The sequence below is a fragment of the Hippoglossus hippoglossus genome, chromosome 13 (genome assembly GCF_009819705.1).
Source record: "Hippoglossus hippoglossus isolate fHipHip1 chromosome 13, fHipHip1.pri, whole genome shotgun sequence".
Taxonomy (NCBI): Eukaryota; Metazoa; Chordata; class Actinopteri; order Pleuronectiformes; family Pleuronectidae; genus Hippoglossus; species Hippoglossus hippoglossus.
The window spans coordinates 14,254,337-14,277,586 of record NC_047163.1 but is presented as its reverse complement, the minus strand read 5'-3'; the positions used below and the strand labels follow the sequence as shown (position 1 = coordinate 14,277,586).

The 23,250-nt window shown below is 40.7% G+C and overlaps 2 protein-coding genes across 4 annotated transcripts in view; one reads left to right on the top strand and one right to left on the bottom strand.

Annotated features, from left to right (window-relative positions):
* veph1 (ventricular zone expressed PH domain-containing 1) overlaps window positions 1–23,250 on the top strand; it is an 80,191-nt gene that overhangs the window by 12,143 nt on the left and 44,798 nt on the right. For all 3 annotated transcript variants that reach the window (XM_034605216.1, XM_034605215.1, XM_034605213.1), the window contains 2 exons: window positions 875–1,049; window positions 22,669–22,832. In XM_034605216.1, the coding sequence (XP_034461107.1) occupies window positions 875–1,049; window positions 22,669–22,832 (339 nt within the window). The remainder of the gene's footprint in view (window positions 1–874; window positions 1,050–22,668; window positions 22,833–23,250) is intronic.
* Window positions 6,467–14,887, bottom strand: ptx3a (pentraxin 3, long a). Its single transcript, XM_034605220.1, has 4 exons — window positions 14,525–14,887; window positions 12,037–12,196; window positions 10,977–11,419; window positions 6,467–8,539 (listed from the first exon to the last, which is right to left on the bottom strand). The coding sequence occupies exons 1-4, from the start codon at window positions 14,664–14,666 to the stop codon at window positions 7,884–7,886; spliced, it is 1,401 nt and encodes a 466-aa protein (XP_034461111.1). The 5' UTR covers window positions 14,667–14,887; the 3' UTR covers window positions 6,467–7,883.

Sequence of the window (23,250 nt, the reverse complement as noted above, 5' to 3'; positions counted from 1 at the left end):
GTGTATTAGGGCCACTTAAAGGGGAAAAAATCCTAGTTCAAGAAAAATGAGAATTACGAGAATAAAGTCATGATATTACGAAAAAAAAAAATCATTTTAGGGTATGTGTCATTTTAGAAGGGGGATATCAGAAAATCAGTCTGTCTCCTGTATTGTAATCAGGAATGTGGAGCATGTTATACTTTAGTATATGTTCCACAAATAACAAAATACTTATACATCACATTAACATAAGTTTCAGGACTTTGAAAAGCTTGTGCAAGAAACCGTCTCTATTCCAAAGAAAGAGCCACAGACTTGGGGGAAATTGCCTCTTTTGTGGAGGAGAAAATGTTTGGTAGTGGTGGACTGTGAGGTTACTGTTGGTTACATCTGTGTGCTATTCAAAGGGGTGATATAGTTTCTCAAGAAACAACGATATTGATTAAAGATTTTCAATCCAGAAGGAGAGCACATGTTCTCCTTGCTGATTAGTTCCTAAAAAAGTTTTTTTTCCATATTCTGGTAATATTATGACTTTTTCTTGTTAAATTATGACTTTATCCTTTTAATACGATGAGTTTTTTCTCATAACATGTTGATTTCCTTCTCAATCACCACTTTCGTAATATTATGACATTATTCTTGTACTGTTACGTAGTTATTCCAGTAACATTATTCTCAAAAATACTTCTCAAAAAAGTCATAAACTGGAAACATTTCCTTCTGGTAATTAAGGGTGGTGCAATACCGTGCCTGCAGTTTGAGGACTTACAGTCCCTTTTAACACAAGTCAGGCTTTTGCCTTGAAGTTCACCCCGGTGTTTCCTTCCTTCCCTTCAATATATTGCCTATTGCTGTCTCCTCAACCTCCTCTCTGCTTGTGTCCCCTCAGAACTACAGCTGTCCCTCGGTCATGGTGCTGGCCGTGCCGGTGGCGGTGCGGTTCCTCCAGAGAGGGAACAGGGAGCTCAGCAGGAACATGTCCAGTTATCTCTCGCTGGCCGCTATAGCCAAGGCTGATCTGTTGGCTGAGCACACAGAGGCCATCACACTCAGCGTGCTGGGAGGTAGGGAAAACAAATGATACATGTGCACACTTTCTCAACAAAATTAACATGCACACACACACACATAAACAGACTTAAATCCTTGTCTGGACAAACCTCAATAACTGTTATAAGAAGGAAATTAAAAGTGAACCGTGTTCTTTCTGTTAGTTTTAAGACCTTGTTAGGCACTCAGGGAGATGCGTGTTTGTGTGCCCACGTGTCTTTTATGGAGACTATAAAGAGAAAGGGTACATAATAAGCATTCAAGTGCATCATGTTGTGTTAGTTTAGCTGTTGATAGTTGACATATGGGTTTGGCTCAATGAGATAGTTTGTTCTCAGTGTGAGCAGACCTGCAACAATGGGATCAACTGTTTTACTGGGGTGGAAAGAGGAAGTACACATGTAATCATTAGTTGTAGTAGCAGACCACCAGTCTCCTATCATGATCCATAGTGAGTAGTGTTAAAATGACTGCCAGCTCCATGAGCATGATGATAATGACGGTAAAGAGCAGCTGTTACAGATCATCTGTTTTCTCATAGTACTATGATGCAGAATGGAAATTCAAATGTAAGTATTTATGTGGGAAGAAAGTTTAAGTGGACAGTTCAACGTGTGTGTGTGTGTGTGTGTACTTGGTTTTTTTTGCCTCTTTCTAACCTTTTCCATTATAAACACTGATCTTTTCAGGACCACTAGACCTCATGGGGACAAAAGCCTAATAAGGGTTAGACATGAATTGGTCATTTAGGTTAAAGATAAGGTTTTGGTTAGGCTGTCCACAATGTGTGGAAGTCAATGCAAAGTCCTGATAAGGAAAGCTGCACAAACGTGTGTGTGTGCGTGCGTGCGTGCGTGTGTGTTATCCAACTGTGTTTGCACATGTTCACAATTAGTTTGCGTTGATTTATCAATCTTAATATATAAATCTGATCCATCTTGTCCACATGTTTTATTCTGTTAATCGACAGATTAAATTAGGTGGTTCACACTCACACAGTCAACAAACCATTTGTGCATTTAGCACTGATCAATACATTCTTCATCTTTCCTTCCTAATAGTTAAGGTCAGAGAGCAGAGCCCAGCTGACTTCTGGGTTAAAGAAAGCTGATCCCTGAAACATGTTTTCTGGTTCAAGTTTAGTAGTGCAGGTCACACACACACACACGCACACACACACACACACACACACGCATGTTGTACTTCTATCTTAGTGAGGACACTCATCGGCATAATGCATTCCCTAGCCCCTTACCCTAACCATAACCATCCAAACTAAATACCTAACCCTAACCCTATCCCTAACCCCAATTCTAATTCTAACCCTAAAACCAAGTCTTAACCCTGAAACAGCTTAAAAGTGGGTCAGAAAGTGAGGACCGGCCAAAATGTCCTCACTTTGTAGGTTGTAGGCTCAAAATGGTCCTCACAAAGATATCTGTCTAAGAGCAAACACACAAACTAGCACGTGGTGCTAATCACCTCACCCAACAGCAGAATGAGGTGCCCACCATTGTGATGCTCTCACCGTTTTCTATCAGCAGCTCGGCACATGAAACAGCTTAGCTCTCCGCTCTCCGCTTCATTTTAAAGGTGCAACCAGGTTCTGGGCTCAGAGCATCAGATAGTTGGACAGTTTACACCTTTGGCAGTAGGAAAACATAAGTAGATTATATGAGACTAAAAATACAATTCATTGTGGCTTAATGCTGATGTTGGAAGCACATTAAGATGTAGTTCTTCTAACTGCTGGTGAATGTTGACTAACACCAAAACACCTTTCTTAAAATAGAGTCATGAAGTAAAATCTGTTTCAGTCATTTCCTTTAATGTTCGTCTTGTTTTTTCTTTTGAGAATTTTGGTTGTAAAGCTTTATGCGGAAAAAAAAACATTTTCATGTTCGTTAGACACCCAAGCAATGTTGCATGTGATGTAATATCGCATTAAACCCAATTCCATGCTTCAAATGCATATTTTACCTTCAGACAACTTGCTTCCTTTTTTGGGGGGGGGGTTGTTTTATTATTGTGCCAGTTGGCTTCGAAGGCATTACCTCAAACTCGTACTTCAGACATAATTATGGTTAGCTGTCCAATGTTTTCTTGGTTCTACTTAGTTTCTTACCAATGAAGTATAAAATAATAATGTGAATATTTGTGCTGTTTGTCATTATACTGTTACATGCCTCATATGCACCCACTGTTATGCAAAACCCACATTCAGTTCATTTTATAGACTGAAGAAGTTAATAAAGTCACATGGGCTGCATCAGTGTGTCATTTTAATACGTTCCATCTTCACGTTTGTTTCAAAACTTTGACCTTGAAATTCCTTTACAATAAATTTACGTCACCCTCACATAAAATCACTCACATGGCAACCACAGAAACTCATGCACTCTGGAAACTGTCCTTGTTTGTGAGCGTATAAGGGATGAGATAAAATGGAGAAGAAAAAGCGATGAAGCTTCGAGTGGCTGTGATCCAACTTGATAGTGGGGGGTGACGTGATGGGGGGGCTTATTAATGCCGGAATATGTCACAAATACTGTACACACAAACACATACACACACACACACACTAAGAGTGGAGAGAGGATGAAAGTGAACAAGGCTCGCGGGAGGGCTTTATTATAGCGAGATCAGATTTATGTTTCCCTCGGCAGTTTTTGTTTTGCAGCCTTTGTAGTTTCAAATATTTTTACCCCCCTCTGCTGCTCACTGCTGATCTATGTTGTTCTGAGTGTTTCTAACTCTTGTTGCCTTTTTAATAAGCCAGGACCCGCTCCTCAGAGAGCTGATGTAATGGTGTAATGGGTGATGATGATGATGATGATGATGATGATGATGATGATGATGATGATGGGGGTATGATGGTTGGTTACAGGAGTGAGCAGGATGGATGGATTGTGCATGTGTGTGTTTATGCTGGATGGTTTCTTACCAATGCCTGAGTTTGTTGTCACATGCTGGCTTTGACTAATTTCATCAACTTTTTCTACTTCTTTCCAGCAGACGAGGCAGTTTTATGCATTGCTGGCTCACATTGTTATGGAGTCGACATGACTGCTTTGCGCTTTTAAGGCCTGTATCTTTCAATTTACTGTAGACCTGTAGTTTTAAGGAAATGTGTGACTTCCTTGGCTTCCTCCTTCTGAGACACACCATCACCCAGCATTGTCCCACAGGAGAAGATTTCTCCTGGCTTCCTCCTTCTGAGACACACCATCACCCAGCATTGTCCCACAGGAGAAGATTTTAATTCCAAGTTTCCAGTACCTCACACTCAGACTTTCCATCTTTATGTTTCCCCACTACACTTCACTTCAGTCCACAAAATAATATTAATATATTAAATGATTGTATAGACGTCTTCCTCTTTTCTCTGCAAGGCAGCGTGTTGGCACCATTGACTGTATATAAAGATGGACGATATGACAGCTCCCCAAAAGTGAAGCCAAAGCATCTCGATTGCCACGTGGTGGATGGCAGCAGTATAGGTCTTAAATCCTGCCTCCTCCATGATAGTGGGTGGGACATGGACCAAAGCAAAAATTCAAAGAAGCCTACACTTCACATCATTTTATTTTCAAAGATCGTTTCTGTCATTTAAGGTAGCTCTACCAATGTATGTTCAGGTGCGTCATCATGATTGACAGCTGAGAGTGGTTGGTCGAGTGTGTGTATCAATGGGAACTCACCACCACTGCTCCGTCCCCCGATCACTACTGCTCAGACTCTGGCTCCAAACGTCCAAGATGGCAGCGCTCGATAATTTAGCTTCATTTCTGGATAGTGGTAGGAATTGGAGACATGTATCTTTATATATAGTCTATAGTTGGCATGTGGCTTTGTCTGAGTTTTGTACTTTGTTGCATTTTTATCTTGTATCTGTTTGTTCAGTAGTGAGTTTTATGAGGATGTGTCTGTGTTGACTAGTTACAGGAAGACAGCAGCAGGATACAGCATGAAGGTTTTATAGCCTCCTGCAGTAAGTCACAACACAACTTAGTCATTATCAGATGTCGTGCACTCACACACTCACACACTCACAATATGTGACATTGCTTTGACCCCACAGAGACCTAAACACATGAGGTCCTTGCTTCTCAAAGTAAAGGAATGTGTCAGAGTCGTCTGTCAAAGTGATGTCTCCCCTGCTGCAAAACACATTTAGGCACTGTACTTTAAATTGTTAGGTTAAAAAGAGGCGAGGGTGAGGGGCGTGAGGGGGGCTGAATGGGGGTGAGTGTGAAAGGTGACTGTTGCGTAACAAGTCACAGTCACAGAGACATTTTGGAGACTGTGCAGTTGTTTGTAGCTGCAGGAGAAACCTGTTAAATGTCACTAATGAGCTTGTAGCAGCAAAAACATGCCTGCTATTTCTCTACTGTTGAAGATGTAACGTATAATAAACATTTAATCATAGACTGTATATATAGACGGACAATATGATAGCTCCCTAAAAGTGAGGCTAAAGCTAAAGTGGAGGTCATAAATCTGCCTCCTCCGTGTTAGTGGATGGGACATGGTCAATGGTTTCTGCATTTGTAGGTAGTTATTTTCGCAATGATGTATGTTCAGATGCTCATTTTTCTGGTAAGATTGGTTTTAATTGGTTATTTGATGCTATGAATGCAGGGTATTATGATTGACAGCTGAGACTCATAGTTTGAGGAAGTGAGACCTATTGTCCATCTTTATATGCAGTCCATGTAATATGACAGTATCTTTATGACGTGTCCTTAATCTATAATGCATTCTGTAGATTTCGTATTTAGATTTCCTTCCTCCTCTTTTAGATGTTGCTCTTTACATTATTTACGGGGACAAATATAGTGCATTATTAGAGATCTTTTGGTGGGCCACAATCACAGTCTCATTTACAATGAGTGTGCAGTAGTCATGTTCTATCTGGGGCAACATTGAATTAATACACTACACCAGTGAGTATATATACAGTGAACTGCATGTATGTGTACTTACTTAAAGTGTAACTTCACCTAAGTTTTGGCTGAGGTCTCTCCCTGGAAATTATAAAAAGCATTACTGGGAGGGGGGGCTTGGACACGGCTAAGACATTTCTAACTTCCCCAGTGGTTTATGGGTGTTGTTGCAGCATAGACCTGAAGATGAGCACGGCTTTCCTGATTCACGAGAAGTCGCTGGTGGCTCTACGTAAACATTGGCCCTGCGAGGTTCTAAAGATGAGCCATGTTCAACCCATAAATATAGATTTATTATAGATTTGCTAATAAATGTAAGTTTAAAACCGGCATTAATTAATGAAGAATAGTCATATAATTTAGTTTACAGTTCAAAATCATATTTAAGTGTGTTAAAGTGTGTATCACTTTAAAAATTTGAATGAGACACTAAATGGAAAATAGTCAAACACTGACAAAAGCAGTGATTACCCAGGGAGATGTGCTATAGTTTGAAATGTTTATTCGTAACTCACTTTCCATTCATCCATTCATGTTATGCAAAATATATTTATGTACAAAATACATTCAATTTCACCTTTACACAAGAAAACAAAACAATAAGCAATTTACATTATAATACAAGACGACTTAGTTCTTAAAAGATAAGATTGTGTAAACATTTTCCTCAGTTACTGTATCAATCTCAAAAACAATCTCAATCTCCAATGACAAATATAACAGTTTTACTCTTATTACTTTATGCAGTATCAAAAAAGAAGACATATATATTACCCTAAAATTAAATGATAACTACGGACAATAAAGAAACAAAGCAGAAGTGGAATTACATAACTCATATGAGTGTAAACACTTTGATGGGTACACATTAGAAACTGTAATATCTTAAAAACACTTTAAACTTTCACAAATTCAGGAAAATTATGATAATAAAAAAATAATGTTTTTGTTTGAATCTATTTCTTGAGTATATGGCGGGGCTTGAAGTGAAAGCAAGTACAGCAGTTTTCAGTCGCATGAGTATTTCGTAAATCACATGTAGTACTACACATTACATTACAATACATCATTAACGCATTAGCAAGATACCTATGCTTTTATTGGTTATGGGGATATAGATGACAGTCAATCTTTCACCGCTATTTAATGTACCTACATGACTGAAAAGTAAATATTTTTATATATTAATGTTTCCCAGTAAAATTGCATAAGGGAAATAAGTTTTGCATTGATATTTTGATTAACTGCACTTGCACAAATCTAGATAGAAAGGAGGAAAATGCTTTGTCGCGTAAAAAAACCAAACATGCCACTCTAAAGACAATCTCTTGTAATTGTTTGTGACCTTTCATTTTCCTCGCCTGCGTGGTGGTCTGGTAATTACTCTGATTACGAGCTCGGAACCCATTCACTTTATCAATAGACTCTTTGTCTGTCCCTCAGTCTAATTAAGTCTTTGGTAAATGCTGTTGCAGCACGTTTCCTGCTGCATTGCACATTTTCTATGCTGAAGTTATGTCAGTGTGAGCGTGTGTGTGTGTGTGTGTGTGCGTGTGTGTGTGTGTGCGCGTGTGTGTGTGTGGCCTCAGGTCAAAAGGTTATGTTACAAAAATAAACTTCAGTCTCTCACAGCATTGGCTTCCTCCCATCGGAACATGTCCAGTAGAGTTCAATTGCATCATAAGTGTTCATATCAATAGTGATGAATAGCGATAGAGATGATGAATAAAACAGTCCTAATAACAACATAATAATCAAACATGGTACTACATGGACAAAGATGATGATGATAAAAGCAGTGTAAGCTGCTCTCTTAATTTTTAGCATGAGAACTTATCACGATGTTGCTGATATTCACGATGATGATCATTATGGGCGCTGATGAAAATCACAAAGAGTCCGTTAGTAGATGAACTGAGCGCCTCCGTGAGGCACCATCTCCGTAATGCCCCACGCCACCACGTTTCCTCTCTGCTCGCAGCCCTGCCCATTCTGCGAAGCCAGCTCGGAAATCTCCTCCTCTGACAGCACCCTGTCCCACATATTCACTCCCGTCATCTTCCCGGCGAATGCCAGCTTGGGATTGAACCCTCCCTCAAAGCCTGAGTTGCCACCCCCGCTGCTCGGATACTGGGGGCAGCAGCCATTCCTCTCCTGCCCCAGCTGGAGGGAGCCCACTTCCGGTAAGACGTGTCCCTCAGCCACTCCGGGTGTGGTGGCCACTTTTTTCCCACTCGCCCACAGGGTGGCCAGACCCTGTTCGGAGGCCCAAGCCCCACACAAGTGGATCCACTCTCCTGGCTTCACCACACCTCGCGCCTCCACCAGGTGAGCCTCTCCTCCGATGGTGAAGAGCGCAGAGGTTTGGCCGAGCAGCAGCTGGATCTCGTATGGGTTGCGACGGTGACCATAGGAGAAGAGCACGGTTTTGTTGGCGAGAGTTGTTGGCTTTAACCACATGCAGATGGTGAAGGAGGAGATGGCGAGAGGAACCTCTGGTGTGACAGCAGTGTAGATTCGACGGGAACGCATTGGGAAGAGGAGCGCCATGTCACAGCCTGTGCAAGAAAAAGACATGATAATATTTATTGTCACTAAATAAAATAAACTTTTCATAATTCAACTTCAGGTTGATTTTTAAGGATATGCTGGATATTCTGGACGACTTGACAATATTGAATAGCTTAAAGCTTATGAGCAAATCTGATTACGGAATCATGCCAAACAACAATATTAATAACTAAGGATTTCTGTTTAGGAATATGGTTTACATTCAGAGCTAATAATTTAAAGTTTATGGGTATAATGCATGTAATTCAACCATGTCCTAGAGCAGATGTCAGCTTTTATGTGAATTACACAATGATCTTAAGAACTTCAGAGCTAGTGACAAAGACCAATAAAAACAGTTTTTGCATATGCTCACATAGAAAAGGACAAGGTGCCGAGGTCTGGTGTAATAAGGGTGCATTGATTTTGAAGGCCATATATAAAATAATGTAAGTAAGGATTATGCAACTGGAGAATGTTTTGAGTTCGTCAGCATTTAATGTCCCCAGGGTTGTTGTGTGCATGTTCTATTTTTTACAACATTATGGTTATAGAAGATGAAGTTGGGTGTCATCAACATAAGAGAGAAATAAGATCATTTATTTTAATGATATGGCCTGGAAAACAAAAAATAGAGAAAACAACCGGGCCTCAAATTGAACCTTGTTGAACTCCACATAAAATGACTGTTAAGAAGGAGGCTCAAGGTATAAGTGAAACACAATAGATTAATATAAGGTTCATCAGACTACAGCTACTGCTAGCTCAAGTTAGTGATACTCTATTGTTAACTTCTTGCAGTTACTGTACTTCACAGGCTGGAGCTGCACAAAATGGATTGAAAATTTGTCGAGCTACAGTGTATGACACACTTAAGAGAGCGACATTGAAAGTTCAGTTCACGGTCAGGCGATGATATCATGAATCATGGTTTGCTTTTTTTCATGCCTCACGAACAAACACTCTTCCCTCTCTGGGGTCATCTGGTTCATTGGTTTGTTCTGCTTCATTTCATTGTTTTCCTGTTTGGCAGTGTTCATGTGTTTGTGCAGATGAGTTCTGTTGAAAGTGTAGAGGACATCCCAACCTCTATCCTCTATTTTGCATTATTCTCTTCATTTTTCTTGTCCATTCCTTTCTCTCTCCTTCACATTTTCTCTGACGTAGTCTTCATCTGCTCCCCTCGGTGCTCCTTCTATTTCCCTCTCCCTCCAGTCAGCAGACACATTCCCTCCCTACTAAAACACAAGATCCCGAATATTGTTGTTTCATTTGACTCAGGTTTCTGCCACTCAGTAAATAATTTTGAAAATGCACACATATTTGCATGTGTGTGTGTGTGTTTGTGTGTGCGTGCATGCGTGTGTGTGTTTGTGTGTGCGTGCATGCGTGTGTGTGCGTATCCATGATGGTTTCCATATGGTTCTACTTTCCCAGGGTGCTTTGGTGTGGTTTTTGTTGCAACCGGATTACACCTCTGTCTGCTCGGTATGTAGGCCAGACTTACATTTCAGTTTGTGTGTGTGTGTGTGTGTGTGTGTGTGTGTGTGTGTGTGTGTGTGTGAGTGTGAGAGTGTGTGTGTGTGTGTGAGAGAGAGAATGAGCAATATGTTTTTTTGCAGTTTTTATTTGATCTACTTGAGGAAATGAGTTCGACAGACATGAGTGGTATTTTTGTAAGACTAAAATTGCTCCAGGTTAACTTGCTCTTACACTTAAGTCACAGTTCATCATCAGCTCAACTGAAACCACATATATTAGTATCCTACAGTAGTCTGGAAGAAGTTCTGTCCAAGGATAATGTTTGTGTATTATCTTTATTATTTCAAGCTGTTATTTGCTTCAATTATTATCATTAAAAATATCTTCAATGAAAATAGCTGAAGGGAAATGTATAGACTGGTGGATAAGGTATTGTTTTCCTGAGCTAAAAGTTTAATCCTTCATGATCGTTTTGTTCATTAATAGTCTGTCTTTAGTCCTTCATCATCTTTAGTAGTGTTTTTCGTCAGGACTCATTCAAAAGTGTGAATTACTTTCAAACAAACATAAATAAGAGCAAATAAGCTGACCCTTACCTGTCTTCCTCATGTTTGTCTGACTGAGACTAATATTATATGTCATAAGTCAAGTGAAAAGCATGTGTTGCTACTTGAGGAGGACAACACGCCCGGAGACAGACAGAGGAGGTGGAAAAGGTATTTAGGACAAACACAAGCCGCATGATTAGTTGTTCAGAAACAAGGCCCGACAGAGGGGGTCTCATTCTTTTCACTTAAGCTTGACCTGAATGTGTCAACACACAGAGAAAAAGCTTCAGGCGAAAGGTTGTTTGGGTGGCACTGTTGAAAGGGTGAAGGGAAAAGGTGAAGAAAAATACAAACATACAGAAAGCAACAAGTAAAGACAGACACATATTGCCGATGGCAAGATGGATATCTTTACCTGCGGGTAGGTTTCTTTGGCTCTGTAACCTCAGAGCCTCCTCCTGCTCCGCCCTCGTCTGTTGCAGTGCAGCCAGCACTCCATCTAGAGGCACCTCTCGTGACGTGACCTCCTGCTCCTGGTGCCCGGCCCCTCCACCCTCTGCGAGCTGGGATCCCGAATTCGGATTCCTCCCCGTTCGAGCTCCAGTACTGCTGAAGCAGCTGGTCTCCAGCTTGGTGAGATGGGAAGCTTGGGCTCGTGCTGCAGAGAGGAGCTGGTGTATTATCGACTCCATGTTGTTGGGATCCCCGACAGAATTCCCACCAGCGGCAGCAGAAGACTGATCTGCTGTTCTGAGGCGCTCCAGGGTTTCTTTGAGGCGTGACTCAAACTGCGTGGCCATCCTTCTTCCTGCCATCTCCACTGCAACCCCACACGAGCCGCCATACTGGGCTACAAACCTGACCAAATAGACCAATGTAAGAGATATTCACTGAAGAGCTTTAATCTGCATTTAGCAGCAACATTTGGCCTGAAATCAATATTTGCCCCCAATTCCCTCCTGAAACCATTGAAATTAAAGCGACAGGATGAATTCAGGATACCAGTAAAGCAGACATTATGTCATGTAATCCATTTGGGGATCAAAATAATCTTTAACAATTATGATAATCGATAAACTGTTCAAGATATTCAAGAATAACTGCAATGAAAGAAATGGTTTCAGCTTCTCAAATTTTTTTATTCTCTGGTTTTCTTCATCTTCCATGTTAAATAAATAAATATAATATAAACATTTGAAGACACAACCATGCACTATAGGAACATGCGATTAATATGTTTACTCAACATTTTTTTTATTAATCAATGAATCGAGGAAATGAGTGGTGCATTATTCGATAGTTGCAGGCAGAGCATCTCAATGGATCAAGGATCAGGGTTGTAAACTTTCATAGTTCATTTCAATTTCAATCTTGATATCTAAGTGCTCATTGCCCTTTGCACAATTATCATAAAAGCTCAGTTCGTCTCTTGAAACTTGAATGACTCTGTCCTCTCGTTCCCTTGTCCAACCAACCTGAGCATTTCTCCGCGCAGAGACCCCATCTCCACCTTGATGATATTGTCAGCGTACTGAAGCATCATGTTCTCCCTCATCTGACTGTTCTCCAGCATCGAGAAGAGTTTGTCCCACTTGGTCAGGTCTCGAGAACTGCAGGGCGGGGAAGTCGGTGTGGCTGGAGAGCGACATGGTGGGAAGAGGGGGAGAAAGATTCAAGTTAATTTAAAATCTTAGCTTCCGCCACATTTATTTACAGGAAGATTTCCCAACAAGGGATTTTTAAAGTCGAACACTGCCTCCGCCTCATTCAAAGCCGTTCCCATAACTTTGGGTAGCATATTGTCACGTTAACGTTAACAAAATCATTTGGTAAACCAATTCAGGAAAGAGAATATGTGTCACACACTGTTCCAATTAACATTTGAGCCTGTTTATACCTACAAAGTTATTCTGCGGAGGCATTATCACAGGACCGCAGGATTTGTTTTGGCTGCCTGTCCCCCAGGTTCAAAGTAAACGGTCATGCCCTCTGCTCCCTCTCACTTACAAAACTAGAAACTCGGCGCTGACTGTGGTTTATAAATGACTGTGATGGATATGGGAGCAGGTAAAGTGCAAAGAGATCTTTTTAGAGTATGATTTCATTTGCTTGGATCTTTGACCCTCCGTGGTACCGTGGGGGGGGGGGCTGCGGCTCAAGAGGTAGAGCGTCAAATTGCCCCGAATTGGCCCTGATGGTTTTGTCATCAGCATGGGTGAAGTGTGGCATGTAGAGTGAAGAGCTTTGATGAGACCAGTCCATTTTCCTTTTCTGCAAGCTCACCCCTCAATGCATTCAAGTGACCTCATGGCAGCTGACACAGATGTGAATGAGCTTCAAACTAGACATGATTGAACCTCTAACTCTGATCATTTAGCATTTACTTATAACCAACACTGCAAAACAGCCAATGGGAATTTTGTCAGATGGTATTATGTTTGTAACATTGGGATTCCAGTCGTGCAGAGCTGCAGCTTGGAAACGATTTGGAAGTTAAACAGTTTTATTTCACAATTTCATATTTGTTCTGTTATCTGACAACAGAAATAGAGAATCATGGGAATGATATTAGAAATGCAGATGTATTCAAATATTACATACATGTGAGCACAGACAGTATAAAGGAAGCAAACAGATACAAAGCTTAAATGAGGCAATGCAAATATGATTCAATGATGTTATAAATATGCAAATTCATGATGATAACGTCAATGATATAATTAATGTAAACAGCTACTTCCATAGGGAAGTAGCTGTTTACAGCAGCTCCACAACACTTTTATCAAGCACTTCCTCAGTTCAGCCCTCTATTCGTTTTTTAAACTATTCTTGTTTTTGCTTGCCGTTCTCCTGAACATGAACAGTCATGGCCTCGCTCTCATGTTGCCCTCATTCATTTAAATTCCATTCACAGATTCTCAGATTTGAGCAATGATCTGTTTCTTCCTCCAGGCTTTGACCTTTGTCTTTTCCTCTCCCACCTGCACACACACTGTACTTAACTCACATGAGGAGACATTTTCTCCTGAGACCTAAATGCCAGTAATGAATCTGGTGTTTCTTTGTCCTTCTTGCCCCCATTCTTCTTGCTTTGCCTTCTAATGCTGTAACTCATCTGCTTTTATTTTACTATTCTCAGCCGCTCTCATTTTTTTCAATGACATTTAATTACATCACAGGCCCAGAGCGCAGTCTCTTGCCTGTTAACTACCAGGTTTAAAACAACAGACAAATGCAGGCTGTGAGCGGCCAGTGAAAAACATCCACACACACACACACACACACACACACACACACACACACACACACACTAAACGGTCCAAGCATAGAGGAACAATGATGCTTTTCAAAGAGTTTCATCACGGCAAAGTGCTTGTGAATTTGGTGACCAGTCATTCATGCTGTAATATGAATCGTCCCTCTGCTTTTCTGGCTCAGCATTTTCTTTGACGCTGCTTATCTCACGCACAAACTCTCTCTGCCAACAGACTGCACTGTGGTTTATTGTTGTCTATGCTCAAAGCTGCCTGTTGAGCACAGGAACACACCAGACATGTATCATCCTTGAATTTCTCACAGAAGAAGAGCAACACGATCAATAAACTGTCAGTAAACTGACACCAACCCAACCCACTAACCTCTTTGGTTACATTATAACTGCATTCCAGCTGTAAATAGATCACATGGGTTCATGCATGTGTAAAAAGGTTTACATGTGTTCCTCTCCATCTCATCTTCTGGTGATATGACCATTCAGTCTTAATGCAGCTCCACTGTAAGCGTATTGTGTCCTGATTTCGCCCCTCACCTCTCGCACAAAAGCATCAGTGAATCATATAAGAAACTGATAACGCACAGACACACACCAGGATTTAATTAAATTGCGGCAATGGCCATCTATGGATCTAAATCAGATAAAGCCTCATTTCCAGCACACACACATACACACAGTTTGATACTTACGTTCTAGTGTGTCTCCTTCTGTGATTTCATTGTAGTAGGTGTCAGCGAAGTTCACCTCGATATCCTCCTCCTCATATGCGAGAAGCAGACACACACACACTGACAGCACACACGCTGCCTGGGGGAGCCTCCACCGAAACATGCTGCTGCTGCTGACTATGTGTGTGTGTTCGAGAGAGGTAAATGTGTGTGTGTTTGTTGAGTTTTGGGTTGCTCCTCAGCCTATACTGCTTTCTCTAAGTGCGTGTGTGTAAGTGTGTGTGTTGTGATAGGAAGTTGCAGTCAGGTTGCCAATGTGTGTGTTTTTGTCTCTGCTGCTTCTCTCAGTCTGTTTCACTTTGTCCAGCTCTGCAGGTCCACCACCCTCTTTTTCAACCCTCACTCTCTCGTACAGTATTTGTCCCTCCTCCCCGGTGACATCCCACCTCTCTCTCTCTCTCTCTCTCTCTCTCTCTCTCTCTCTCTCTCTCTCTCTCTCTCTCTCTCTCTCTCTCTCTCACACTTTCTCCCCCTCTCTCACTCTCTTTCTTTTTCATTTTTCTCGTTAAATGCTGAGCAATCCTTTGGCAGGAAGCCCGGTAGTGCTGAGTATACTCCAAATAAGGGCTCCACACACACACACACACACACACACACACACACACACACACACACACACACACACACACACACACACAGAGAGAGAGAAAGATATGTGTTTAACTATATACACACTATACAGGACTAACTTTCCATTGATATCACTGTCTTTATTCATAATGTCTTAACCTCCAGAACTTAATCCCCATCCCTGCATACATGTACTTAAAGGATAACTCCATTTTATTACAGCTGAGGTTCTATTTGTGTAGTTTAATTTCTATGGGTTATGATAACTCACCACAATAATTGCTGTGGTCTGGGAACACAGCAATTTCAAGGGGGATGAGGGGTCAGATGATCAAACAGGTTATTAAAAGTTTTGTCAGATTATCTAAACCACTTTATTTAAGGTAAATCTATAAGTGAGTGTTTTTACCGGAACCCAGTCGTTTCATTCAGCCTTAAAACTCCCTCAACACAGTTATTTCACAAATTTATACACATGGGGAATATCTTTTGGGAAAATTAAGAAATTTCTCAAAATTTCCATCCTTGTGAAAAAACACTGCAATGCAAAGGCAGAGCTCCATCTGTGTGCTGCGAGCGAGGCGGTGAGTAATGCGTCGTTGGAGGTAGCCTGTATGTCGTAATCAGATATAACTGCAGCTCCTGCAACTCACAGAGCGAGCGAGAGAGGAGGGGAAGGAGGTAATGGAAGGGGGGAGGAAGCACAGAACACAAACTCTCCTAATTTTGCCCCATGCAGAGACTGTGTGTGTGTGTGTGTGTGTGTGTGTGTGTGTGTGCGTGTGTGTGTGTGCATGTGTGCGTGCGTGCGTGCGTGTATCTGCTGAGGGAAGTTTCAATGGAACCCAGACGTCAGAGGTTACTAAATGGCAGTATTGTTCTCCTGCTTTGCTCTGTTTATTTATTTATTTGTCAACCTCACTGTGTGTGTGTGTGTGTGTGTGTGCGTGTATCTTTGCCTATATTCTTACAGGTATGCCTGTTTGTGGAAATAATGATTTTCTAATGGGATTTTAGGATTCCCCCAGCATCGCCCGCTCCCCCTCCCTACCCCTTTGTCTGCCTGCGTCTCTCATTCATTGTCTTTTGCTCTCTCTCACTGAAACACCTCTTGAAACACACACTTCTGGGAGGAACAACCTTTTCTTTCAGAAGGCTGCACAGAAAGAGAGAAGCAGTTGTGTGAGCAACTTCCCTGAGCTCTTGATCACCACTTGATAGAACAACTTTGGTTTATTCTGCTGTGATTCCATTCAAGCTGTTACAAAGTTGAATTCAACACTTTCTTTTGCTTGGTTTCATTGTCATATGTGACGTGTTTCTTTCAGCTGGTGCTGTGATTTCATTCATACAACAGGAAGTGAGCAGTCAGCATTAATATCTGCTACTAACGGTCACTGACCAGGCAAAGGAATAAAACACCACCTCAAATAAATAGATAAGAGTAATAGATTACCATCTGCCTATTAAGAGACCATGATGTTTAAACAACAGACGTTTGATTGACGAGTGATAGGCTCCTCAGAAATGACAAAACAGCTACTAAAAGTCTTAATTTACAATGGTTTGTAAAAAAAAAGTGAAAATCAGAACTGTATGTACTGTATATATTAAAGCTAAATAAATTAAATATATACATAAGCACAATTATACAGTTTAAAGTAGTAGTACTCCTTTTAACTTGTTCTTGTAGAAACTACATAACAAATATAAAAACTGACAATGCAGTTAAAGTCATAATACTTGCGTATCCTTGCTCTACATTTTATGTCGTCAGTTTATGTTATTTTTAACGCATTTGTTTAGTTAGTACTTGTGGTGTAGATGTGTACTGTTGGGCTTGTAAGTCCTCTGTGACATCACTGTTGATGTCACACACACAACAAACCTGAAACCTTCAGCCCCAGAGGGCAGTTAGAAACTGTGCTTCAACATTGGATAAAGTTATTTTGTATTTCACAATGGCCACAGTGTGTCTTTGACTCACTTCTCCCTGTGAGTGTGTAAAAGCACACTGCCAACCATTCTCTGATGAGAACATAGTGTTAACATCTATGAAAACATGGAACAGAGATGAGGGGCAAATGACTCATAACTCAAGATGAATGGACAGGCAACAAAAACCTGAAAAAAGCATTGGTTATAACTTTCGATTGAGAGCACATTGACATCTGGAGATCAAACAGCGACTGCCATTGTTCTTGGAAATTTGATGGAAAATATGGGAAGGCAATAATTGACTCTGTATGACTCAGTGACCAAAATAATTATGTTTGTGAGGGAAATGACAAACTAGACTTAAAACTGCTTTTGTTTTGAAAAAGTAGTCAACAAAACCATCACATTTTTTGGCTGTCAAAGAAACGTTAAATTTAGCATATGATATTAAATAAAAATCTGAAAGGCATTAAAACAGTGAGCGAAGGCCTACAAATACACTTTTAAAGACAAAGAAAGAAAGAAAAGGAAATTGAAAAGGACACAACAAGCACACTTGAGTGGGTACATGGAAGGTGTGTGTGTGTGCGTGCGTGCGTGAGTGTGTGAGTTGTGTAAATGTTTTACTTGTGGCTGCCACCTGAGAATGGCAGTGATCCAGCTCGAGACACATCATCAAGTTCTCCTGACAGACCCTAACCCAGTAAAGAAATCACTTCAGTGTGTGTGCATGTACAATTTAGTACAGCACGTCTGCCTTCATGCGCTGTACATCGTGTACGTTTTCTTGAATAAATGTATCACTTGATGAAATGTGAGCTTATGGTTCACTTGCAGGACCTCGAACCTCAATGTACGGGATCAACTGTACATCAGGGCCTTCATTTACCTTGTGATCAGTATCTGTATTGTTATTAGCGCCACAGAGAGAACTGTATAGTGCGACACAGTCAGTAAACCTGCAAAAAGGATAAAAAGAGAGAGAAATGGAGAAACTGACTGATGATTGATGACAGAACAGAGGTCAAGAGAAGGACACAAGTTGCCAGTGGGGATGTTACATTAATGGTATTACTTACTCTTTTCACATGGGACCCAGATTTTACAATTATACCGCTACAGGACAAAATGTAATTGTGTCGGTTTTAATTAGGATATTTCTACGTTCAAATGATCCTGTTACACATTGGTTGTCTAGTGTTGAATTTGACCCTATGCTGAGCAGCAGGTCACTGAGCAAAACTGATGCTTTTTCATAGTGGGTGGTTAAACTAAAGCTGCTTTCAGACATGTACAGAAGTCTGCACATTAGACGAAATCTTCCGGAGAGGTAGTATGTGAGAACGAAAATTAAATGAAAATGTCCGAATGAGCCCATGTGAGAATACAGCAGGAAGATATCCAGAAAATCCACAGCGAGCGACAGATGCAAAACAGAAAAAAAACCAAAAGAATACAGATATCTCAGATTGAAAAAGAGGTGACCAACACATAGAGGACGCCAAAGATAATATAAATTTGGAAAGACAATGTAGTTCAAGAGGTTTTGACGATTACGGCCGACGCTAGTGTCGACGTGCTGGAAACCAAAACCCGATTTCCACAGCAGACTTTATACGTCATGTCCTGCCTCCTGCTAATCTACCCAGATGCCACCTCTCACCTAAGTGTTCCAGACATGTTCCTGTTGTTGTGAGCGCGTATGACCCGGACAATCTCCTGCAGTGTTCTCAAAGACAACTTCACGTCTGAAAATGGCTCAAGTATTTGGTTTTGGTTTCAAGCATGAAGTGACCTTCCCTGAACTTCACCAAGAGGTCAAAGCGTAACTTAAACATGGCGCCATCAGTTTGGAAAATACTAAGAGGTCGCTTTTGCAATAACCAGAGAAATTACCTCCTTTATTGTTTAAATATGACAATGATCTCTTTACACCAAGGGGCTATTTGATATCATGTGAGTCAACCACTCTCCCAGCCGCACCTCGTTTCTGCTGAATCAGCAGTTAGCGAAAGGCTGTGTCATGCATCCTTTTGGAATTTGATTTTCTCTGAAAGGATAAAAAGGAGGTTTGAGTCAGATTGGATGGAGAGACACAGCCTGGAGGGTGAAATGATCTACTGTAGGTGAATGGTCACTGTATTTTAACTTTCCAGATCTGACTGTTCGTGTGTGTGTGGATATAGATCCATGAAATGCACTGCTGTACATCTGGCTGGCTGTTATGGTGTTGACTGATTTACAGCCTGTATAAAATATCTTTATGCCAGAAACATATGAGTCATGTGTACATGTGTTGAAAATCCTTGCAAGTCGTTCTGGTAGCTGGACCCCGTCCAAATAGTCGGGCAGTCATGGGCCTGAATTCTTTAAATGATTTTTACAGTGTTGCAGGGGGGTGGGTGTTGCTAATGCACCAAGAATGTACAGAATCACAAAGATCTGAGTTTTGTCTCCTGTCTCTTACATTTTGACAGTTGCTCCCCGCCCTCTCCCACCTGATGGTTACTCAAGCTGCCTGATATGACATGAGGGACATAAAACCTAAAGCGAGGCAGCGAGCCCTGGAAGCTGAAGAAAACAGGTTTAAGTCGTAAAGCTCTTAAAAAAAACATTGGTCCTGGAAATCATATGTGCTGATCTCTGCAGAGTTTTGCAACCTCTGTGACATAAGAGTTCGGTGTTTTGAGAGTTTCTTTTGGCAGTTTAAGTATTTTGAATATGAATGAAATGTTCCTGTCTTTGTCCAGAAATTGGATCAACTGACAAAATGATTCATTCACAATGAAAATAGAAAACCTTTGCGTTCTTACATACGACCCCTTCGAAAGATTTCTGAACAATCTGAGTGCAGTGCACATTCTTTTATTAATTTGTTTCAATATAGCCCTTAAACTGTAAAGGAAATTGGCCTCTTTAAGGGATTGTGTCAAAGCTTGTTTTTGCTTTTCAGTCATGTACTCTATGCGCTGTCCCTTATCTCACGTTAAAAGTATCTTGATCCACTTTGGTTTGCTTTAGTTCACAGCCTCTGGGGGCAAAAATATTTGTATTTAACATGCAAAAATTCATAAAATGAAATATGAACAGCACAGGTCCCAGTGCTGTTGGAGTGTTTCTGGTTTTATGGGTTGTAATTTTTTCTTACCACAGCCCTATCTATCCCAATCATCTTTCCTATGACTCAAACTTATTTATCGTCCTCTTTGGGCCTTTATGGAATTTTTTTACTCCACATTTGAATTTAGTAGGGACAAAGAAAGAATATGACTGTCAGATAGCCAACAGCTGAATCAAAGGGATTTTTATTCTAAGTTAACTGTCTCCCGAGGATTGGTTAATTTTTTTTGTTACTTTGGATTCTAATGTGACATTCGGGAAAAACCCACACACCCCAAAAAGAGCCACCGAGTCCTTGCCTGCCTCTTCAATAGTTTGACACATCAGTTAGCTGAAAAGACGAAAATGTCTGAATAACCTTTCAAAAATGTCGCCTTTGTGATCAAAGGTCAATACAGGATATTTAATGGAGATTTGTATATATACATGTCACGGTGTGGGGTTGTATACTGGAATGAAGGTATGAAGGTCAGACACTGCCCACACACACACACACACACACAGAAGAAGCTGTATGTTTATTCAATCAATGATCAAAAGAGTTTTTTCCATCCAATAGTGTGCGTCATACATCCTGTTTGTGTGTGTGTGCCTGTGTGTGTGTGCCTGTGTGTGTGTGTGTTGCCTGAGGGTACAATATAGCAGCACCTAAAACCAGGTAAACTCTATAAATCCTTGTCAGTGGGTTCGTTTGCAGACTCTCGTCTCCTCCTGCCTTTTAACATTCCTCTGAACAGACGTGTAAATGCTACAGCAGCAGCTTTATGGTTCTTACCAGCTCTCTCCTTCTGTACACCAACTATATCTGTTTCTTTAAATAGGGATTTGCTTCATAGGTCTAGAGAAACGTTGTGCAGTATAATCTATGATGAAAGGGAATACACAAGAAGAGCCATGCAGTGACTATGTATCTAAATATTTATGTGCGCTCTCTCCTCTCCTCCGCCGTCAGCACAGCACAGTCAGTCCTCTCTGCTGATCGGTACCAGCCGTCTGTTCATCCTTGAGCTCACAACCTGTGGTTTCGGTGATTTATAGCTGTGGGTCACCTGTTATGTCAAATCATTCATGTAGGTTTGATGAAATATGACATGAGGGTTTAGATCAGACAGATAAATAGATTCTCTTTAGCTGCTGTTTGACATATCAGCACAATGCAAAGTCAACTTTGCTGTTACATATTATTTAGCATGAGAAAGGGTGATTAAAAAGTGCAGTTCATTAAGTCATTGTAATTAACATTTTCCACCTGTTTATACATTGTGCATAGAATTTGACTATAACAGCAATTTACTTCTGATTACTGTTGTAGCACATCTCATCAGTCTCTATGACATTAATGAAACGACTGTCCAATCCACTTTCATTTGATCATCGTGGGCATTTGCCTGAAACCTTTTGTTTTCAAGAATCCTCTTTTTAATGTGTCAGTGTTTGAGCTTTGAATGAATGTGTTCTAAGGGAATAATTCAAGATTTTGGGAAATATACATATTTGTTTTTTTGCAGTTTTTAAAAAAGGGAAGTCAGTCTGTTTATTAGTGAGGCCTAGTTAATTAAAACAAGTTAACTGGCCCATCTCTAACTACTACTCCTTCCTTCCTACCTCAGTTCCTTCCTCTCCTGAACCTGCTTATTTTATCCACCTTTTACCTCACATCAACTTTAATGTTATGCAACTTTTACAATAGGCTCTGAAATCTCCCTGCTGTTAAACATTATTTTCTCTTTTGGTTCCAATAAAGCAATAGTTTGAAATCTTGAAATGAACCCAGCATTTAAAAAAAAGTTCAGCATCAGCTCTGACTTTCTGCTTTTCCTACCTCAGCATCGCTTAACATAAACAACAAATGGAGACATTTTAGTCCTCTACACAGATGTCTTATTTTGACTGGGAATCCTGTGCCTGTTTTCTTGGGGGAAATGAATAGCAGTGACGTTACAGAGACACCACAGAACACTTATTGGGAAACTACACTTTCATACAATCTGGGTCGTATTTTCACTTTGTACCAAGTTAATTAGAGGGATCCGGGAATGTGGCAACAGACAAGAAAAAACATTTGCTTAGCCATAGGTATGAGTTATGGATGAGGTGAAAAGCTTCAAGGGGGTCTAACTGTTCAGTCACACATCCTGCTCTGGTTTATCTCAAAGTTCTCCGGTTTCACCATATTTCACATTTCAAATTGATTAATGTAACCTCCAGATAGATAGGATTTGTTGCAGGACTATTAAACTGCACCAGTTTAATCTATAGGTGTACCTAATAAAGTGGAACGAAATAAATCTATAACTTATCATATTTTGGGTTTTTGAGATCATACTCAGAGTTTCTTGGTCTAACTGCTGTTTTCTATGGCAATTCCTCAATATCCAAATGTTGGACTCCAGCATTTGAAATGTCTTTGTACCGTTTTGAATTTGGCGTAAATATGGCTAGCTTGTTGAAAACATCTTTCTCTCTCTCCGTGGCAGGTAACCACATGCTGTTGCGAGTGTTGCCGTCAGTTTACCCCCGACAACCAGATACCATCCACTGTCACCTCGGCGACCTCACTACAATGATGACACAGCTGGAGTCCCCAGAGCAACAGCACCTGATCAGACTCATTCAGATGGTCGCAGAGCAACATCCACTTGTGAGTGTTTGTGCGTTTTGCAGTGAACTATCCCTTTAAAGATGCCCTCGAACAGGGATTCAAGCTTGCTGCGAGGCCACAGTGATAATCATCACGCCACTGGGCCACTATATTGTGTTATATTTTAAAATAAGCATTGAACATATATAAATAGTAATGTTTTCTTCAACTTTGAAATAACTGTTACAGGAAGCCATAGACGAGTACCAATAAAAAATGTGTGGGACGTTTTTTTTTTGCCTATGACTAAAAGCTTAATCACACCTTTTATCGTTCAACTTTATTATATCCCGTATTGAGCTTGTGTCAACACTGAAAAAATCCACTGGAACGTACTATAAGTGAGGAAATGCCTCGGTGTACTTCATTTCTCAATAGGAATTCCCTTAATTCTGCATATTTTCGAGCAGAGCTGCTG